This window comes from Leptonotus elevatus, chromosome 18 (assembly GCF_054856555.1).
Source record: "Leptonotus elevatus isolate MCC_2025b chromosome 18, RoL_Lele_1.0, whole genome shotgun sequence".
NCBI classification, from domain to species: Eukaryota; Metazoa; Chordata; class Actinopteri; order Syngnathiformes; family Syngnathidae; genus Leptonotus; species Leptonotus elevatus.
Genome location: NC_141256.1, coordinates 17,449,675 through 17,456,346, shown reverse-complemented (window position 1 = coordinate 17,456,346; position 6,672 = coordinate 17,449,675). Strand labels below are relative to the sequence as shown.

General features: G+C 48.9%; 1 protein-coding gene across 2 annotated transcripts in view; it reads left to right on the top strand.

Annotated features, from left to right (window-relative positions):
- Positions 1 to 6,672, top strand: part of fig4a (FIG4 phosphoinositide 5-phosphatase a) — a 32,588-nt gene that overhangs the window by 9,132 nt on the left and 16,784 nt on the right. For both annotated transcript variants that reach the window (XM_086060528.1, XM_086060527.1), the window contains 10 exons: positions 31 to 120; positions 1,141 to 1,239; positions 1,724 to 1,847; positions 3,895 to 4,051; positions 4,131 to 4,181; positions 4,394 to 4,542; positions 4,614 to 4,742; positions 4,866 to 4,966; positions 5,425 to 5,587; positions 5,887 to 5,984. In XM_086060528.1, the coding sequence (XP_085916654.1) occupies positions 58 to 120; positions 1,141 to 1,239; positions 1,724 to 1,847; positions 3,895 to 4,051; positions 4,131 to 4,181; positions 4,394 to 4,542; positions 4,614 to 4,742; positions 4,866 to 4,966; positions 5,425 to 5,587; positions 5,887 to 5,984 (1,134 nt within the window). In that variant the 5' untranslated portion in view covers positions 31 to 57. The remainder of the gene's footprint in view (positions 1 to 30; positions 121 to 1,140; positions 1,240 to 1,723; positions 1,848 to 3,894; positions 4,052 to 4,130; positions 4,182 to 4,393; positions 4,543 to 4,613; positions 4,743 to 4,865; positions 4,967 to 5,424; positions 5,588 to 5,886; positions 5,985 to 6,672) is intronic.

Below are 6,672 nucleotides of genomic sequence, written 5' to 3'. Positions count from 1 at the left end.
TGTAATTCTTGTCTTTTTTTGCAACGGCAGTTTGTGGATCAAACATTTTGAGCAAACATGCCTCAGTCTGCAGCTGTCATCAGTGGGCTCCAGAGGATGGTTCTGTACGAGACCAGAGCCGTAAGTCCATTCTACATCATCCTCATCCTCATCCTCATCCTCATGTCGGTCCACTAATGTCTCCAAACTCGCATATGTCAAAAACGACTTGCTCCTGTTAATATCACCTATGTACTATTCACACAATGGGGACATTTATTTGGTTAAAGTGCAACTTTACGCTTTCAACTTGTAATCAGCCGCCTTGAGAAGGCCCAAAGAAAACCGCTTTGGAGAAAGTAAGTCCAGTACCGCAGATGACTGGAAGTCATCTGAAAGGAGGATTGACCTCCTCGTGGACATCAGAGGGCAGCAAAGGCCTGTGTGGGATGTTTGGCTGCTTTTCGTGTCGAACTCAAGTCAACTATTTTGGACACAGTGGAAATAAAGCAGTCTTTTTAGTTCCAACGGTGACTTGTCAGCTTTACAGATGCCAAGTCCGCTGATCAGGTTTTGGTGGTCTGGTTCCTTTCTTGTCCTTTGGGGAGACATAAAAGATCATTTTACCCAGCTGTCAGCGTTCTATTTATGAGGACAGGTTTTTTTTTTCATTTGTACCAATGCAATTATTATGATCATGTCCCCCCCCCCGCCAACAGATTGCAAGCATCACAGTCTATAGTTGGAACCCTCTGAACAAGCTCAAGTCACTACAGATAAAACGCTATCACTCACTGAAGCATCTGCTGAATGAAGCTTTTGTTGACGCTGAGTTCCAGTGCAGCACTCCGGGAAAACTTTCAGAGGATTTGCGCCTGTTTTTTGGGTCAGCGGTGGTGGTAGCAGCTACGTTTATAAGAACACATCCTGTTCCGAGAAACTTGCCATGTTTAGCGCAAGTTGTACTACGCGTGGGAACATTCTGCGTGATGATGGCCAAGCTTCTCCAACTGCTGCCAATTTGTAGTCGACTTTTAAAACTGTTGACGTCAGCTTTACAGATGCCGTCCGTGTCTGCTGAGCAGGCAGTGCTTGTTGTGCTGGTAAAATACACCTTCAGCCAAAGACCGAATGCACAAAGTGTTCTTTGGGCCTTTGCAGAGATATTTTTTGGTGGGGAGCAACCAGGCTCAGACCAAACACAGAGTGCTGAAGATTGACCGCACGGAACCGAAGGACCTGGTCATCATGGACGATAAGGTGAGCAGGTGCTTATGTGATGCTGCTTTATGTAATACAGTTGTATTGTGCAACCCCCCCCCCCCCAAGTGTAATTCTGTGTGACAGCCTGGCTGATGACTTGTGAGCTCGCCGCACCCGTTTATGAGCTGCCGGGAATTGATTTCTTGCTCATAATGTCGGCTTGTTATAATGATGATGATGATGATGATGATGATGATGATTGTTATTAGGAAGCATCTTCCAGTAACGATCCACCATCCCATGTTGCCATTCTCGCAAATATTAATGGAGCGTTGTGTAATTGACAGTCTGTTGATTCTTTAGAACATCATTTCATTCTTATTAAAGTGGAGGTAGATGTCCATCTCTCGACTCGAATCGTCCTAAATCTCAATCACTTTAAAAATGCGGCTCTTTCGCGGTTGCAACAAATAGCCCAGAGTGTTTTTTTTTTCTTTTTCTTATTTACGTTTGATTTTACTTGTGTTGCTTTCTCTTGCAGCACGTGTACAGCCAGCAAGAGGTGCGCGAGTTGCTGGGACGTCTGGACTTGGGCAACCGCACAAAGATGGCCCAAAAAGGTCCGTCGGGCCTGTCCAGGGCCGTGTCGGCCGTGGGCGTTGTGGGTACGTGACCTGCGCCGCCGAGCCCACTCTCGGCTCACGCACTTGCATAACCGGCGACGGGCTTTGTGGTCCACGCAGATGGCGGCGGCGTGCGCCTTTTGTTGTCCAGCTGCGGCCGCTGGCCTGCTTTTGCAAATGACTCGCAATAAAAGGCCCAGCTGGCGCTTCTGCGTAATATTGCGCTCGGCCTTTTTCAGCTTCACATCATCACCGTCTGCAACGTACGCACGAGCAGCTACTCTGTCTTTATTCGGGTTCTTTATTATTGTTGTTAATTAATAAGCATGCTTTGTTTAGTCCCCCCCCCCCCCCAAGTTTGGTGCATTGTGGTATCAGTAATGCAGTGTACTATGTCGTTTTTTTTTTTGAGCTTGGGAAGTTTAGTTCAGGCGCTTCTATGATCTCAAATCTGCATGAAAATTAGCTTTCAAATACAGTAGCGTATTATTCCTAAAACGTGTCTAACGGTGAATATTATTGTAAGACAATGACATCATGCACAGATTGAACATTAACACTGGCCAAATATGGAACATTTCAGCAGTATTTAAATAATGATTCCAATAAAAGTCATCACACATAAGCGAAATGGAATATTGAATCCAAATAGAATTGAAAAGCAAATAGTTGTCAACGATGAGATGAGCATTGTCCTAAAAAGTGTAATACAAGCAGTGTCCACACGAGAGAAAGCCTGCATCGTGCTCGAGATACGAGTGGCACACGTTGGCGATCAACAATGTACGGTGCAAGTGGTGTGTCTACAAATGTTCTTATTTCATGAGACCCAATATCTGCATCGGTCCCACAAATCCCGCGTCAATCTGATGGAATGCTTCGTGACTGCTTATTTTTGCCATTTGAAATGACAATATGTTCGTCAACGAGTTCAAGTCACCTGCGTGTCTTGTTGACTTTTTTGTTTGCCGTCTGCGAGATGTTGATGTCAAAGATGTGCGCCATCTTGGTTGTGGAAGGCAACGTTTTGAGAACAATCAGGCGCTCGCTCGTCGGCCTGCCAACTTGAATGACGTCTCATCAAACTTTGCAATCTTCCTCCCGATGTCATCAGGTGGTGACGGACCGCGTGCGACGTGCGTCTTATTCTTTTCAACTCGTCGTCAACGCATGCATACGTTGAGCAGACTGACATAAGACCAACTGATTATTTGCCGGCAAGCACTGGCGCTTGATTTGTCTGCGTACCAGCGTTGACGTTGCCGGGCAACATGTTTGGAGAGCTCGTTTGGGATTGATCATCCATTTTGTCTGCACTCATTTGTTTTTCAGCCATTTCCTTTCAGAATAATGAGAAGAAGAATGGCATTTTCCATTTTTTATCAGGTCAACCAGCTGCTCACGTTCATGTCTCAGAATCTCTGAGACAATCTAAAAAAAAAAAGCATGTCCTTTTCAAGATAAAAGGTCTCGGCAACAAAGTTCCCATTTCCAGTTAATGGTAACATCAAGTTTCTGTAGTTTTTTTAAAATTCCGGTTTGCAATTCTGAAGCTTTCGAAATAGGCCAAGTAGATTCTCATTTTTTGTCTTTCTCGGGACTTGAATGGATGGCAAGCGATGACGCCGTCCGGGATGAGAGGCCAACCGCAGCAGTCCAGTTGCCATCCATTCGTCGTCCTGAGAAAACGTGACCAACGCAAATCTACGTTGTCGTGTTTCAACATCCCCTCACATCACGTACGTGTTTGCTGCCTGCTGAATTGTGACTAGCAAGAGGCGCAAGCACACCGGAGTGGGCCGGACATGTTTTTTATCGTTCTTCGTGCCGGAGCTGCGGTGGAGAAATCCCTTTTGGGAACGAATCATGAGTTGTCACGCTTTCCATTTGAAATCGTCCGTGACCACAGACGGACTCGTTGACATTTGCTCAAGTACACAACGATGTTCTTCCCTCCCCCGACCGACCGCGTTGGTCTCGGGCTGCTCTTTGGGAAAAAAAGTCATCGGGTCGCACCATGCACCCTGCCAGGCAGGCCCCGTTTTGCTCAAATGCAAAAGTCATTTTTTTCGTTGTCCTTCCTTGACAGGCTTCGTCCGCTTCCTGGAGGGTTACTACATGGTGTTGATCACCAAACGCAGAAAAATGGCCGACATCGGGGGCCACTCCATTTACAAAATCGAGGACACCAGCATGGTCTACATTCCCAACGACTCGGTCCGCGTGGCGCACCCCGACGAAGCCAGGTAACCCCGATGGCGTGGCCTTCAACCGCACCCGCGCCTGACTGATTTTCACCCGACGCCTCTTTCGACTCCTCCCCAGATACGTCCGGATCTTTCAAAACATGGACTTGTCCAGCAACTTTTACTTCAGGTACTTTGCTGGTTCGTGTTTCTCTGCTGAATTTGCTTCCAAACTCATCATAGGTCTTTGCTGAAAACATGTCGCGAGCCTAACAGCTGGCGTACGTTGTTGCTGCTTGATTGCAGAGATGGCGCGAAACCTGTTTTGTCACATTGAGCCAAAGAAATGAAATGCTTTGATTTGCTGCTGACGTTTGCAATTTGTCGCCTGTCGCCGGGCAGCTACAGTTACGACCTGAGCCACTCGCTGCAGCACAACCTGACGCTGCTGCAGAGGCCCTACGAGGCGTGGTCATCGGCGTCGGCCGCCGACGCGCGCAACAAGCAGGACAGCTTTGACATATTCGAAGACGAGGGCTTGCCCACTCAAGGTAACTCGGACCCGCGAGCCCCCCCGGCGCCATTTTGTCTTGATCACACGTGTCCCTGACTCCCGCCGCAGTGGTCTATGGCGTGCGCGCCGAGCCGTACTACAAGTACGTGTGGAACGGCAACTTGCTCAAGCGCGTCAAGGGCGCGGTCCACCCCGACTGGCTCATGTATGTCATCCACGGATTTTGTGGGCAGTCCAGTATCCTTTCAGCCAGAAGCCAATAAGATCGTTTGCTCCGTTGGCGTCTTTGATCGGGTCGCGTGTGACATTTGCGACTGGCGCGTTGCAATGTTGCCTCCTTGACTCGTGGCGCCGCCGCAGAGCTGCTCATCTACGGCCGCCCGGTGCACATCACCCTCATCGCCAGACGCTCCAGCAAATTTGCCGGAACCCGCTTCCTGAAAAGAGGAGCCAACTGCGAGGTAGGAAGCGGCTTGATTGGAGCGACTCGCCGTGTTGCTTTGATCTGCGTCCGGCCGCCTCCGCGAGTATTTGCGAGTGTCGCCGTGGAGGTTTGAGGGAGCGCAGCTGCTTTCCTGTCGCCTCTTTTCAATTCTGCACTCATCAGCCCGCTGAGGAGTTCTTTTGCTTTGGTGCTTCAAATCTTTGTAACTAACTGTAGTCCCGCCCCAAATATTTCCCTGTTACCTTCCGCGGGATCGGGCTCTTTTTCGCTCTTTTTCGCTCTTTTTCGAGGCCTGATCAGTCATGTTGATAAACATCCTGTTGGCGTCATGTGACGTGCACGGACACTCGTGGTTAGCACGTCTTTGTGATTCGTCCCACAGTCGGAAATGTGCGTCCGGGTCAGGGTGGAGCCGGCCGAGGACCAAATGAGCTATGTCGGATCGTAACGTAATGCGGATTGGTGCTCCGGCAGGGGGACGTGGCCAACGAGGTGGAGACGGAGCAGATCGTCCACGACGCCTCGGTGATGTCCTTCGCGGTGGGAAGTTACTCGTCCTACGTGCAAACGCGTGGCTCGGTTCCGCTCTACTGGTCCCAGGACATTTCCACCATGATGCCCAAGCCGCCCATACGACGTAAGCCCGCCCGCCTGTCGCATTTGCTTTTGCTTTGCGATTGGATCTGATGGACAGGACGTGAATCTTGACTTATTGTCACCCAAAAGTCGATTTGGTCAGGGTTCGTTGCGAAGACGTTGGCCAGACACTCGTAAACGCTTTTGATGCTGGCAAAGAACATGTTCAAAATGTGATGGCCACAAGAAAAGTGCTCTGCGAGCGTCTTTGCAACGTTTTGCAACCTTGAAGGAAGCAACACTCGCGACGTGCCGCTCAGGCAGTTCGCAACCTTAAGGTGACTTGTGCTGTGCCGGCAGTGGACCAAGCCGACCCGTATGCGTACATCGCCGGCCTTCACTTCGACCAGATGCTGCAGCGATTCGGATCGCCCATCATCATCTTCAACTTGGTCAAGGTAGGCTACGCGCTAAACGCTATTAAGCGCTATTAAGCGCTAGCAGGTTTGCTGGCGCTGCCGTCCCAATGACAGCCGATTTATTTCCATGAAATGCGGTTGATATCTTTCCGCTCCATTCACACACACCAAAATCATCATGGATGCATTTTGGCCTTCTTAGGATTGATTTGAAATGTTTTACATTTTCAAAAGGTTTCAAATAGGAGACCAGGATGCAACTTAGACCAGCCTGGAAGAAGCCGTTTTTCCATTTGGTGTTGAAATCATGATTGACAAACGTGACTATTTATTGATTCAAAACTACCATCACTTCATCGTACTTATTCATCTCGGCACACTGAACACTTTTTTGTTGTCATGTACAAAATGACCTTGAACATCTCGTGCAATTGAAGCCTCGTGCATGTTCCTGCTGCTGCACGCATTCAAACCATCAATAAGCGGCTCTTCGTCATATTTCCTTGTCCCATTCGGATTTTCAAGTCTTACTGGGCTAACCTGGGAGCTAATTGCTACGTGAAGGCAACTGAACTGACTGATGAACGAATGGGTGACTTCGATCACGATCTCTTTCAACGAACCTCAAACGTGCGCACGATCGTCCCGATCGACCGCGGCCGTGTCTTCTCCTCGCTAGCATCACTACGATGGAAAGAAATTAGGAGTGAAAACCTTATCAGCAGAT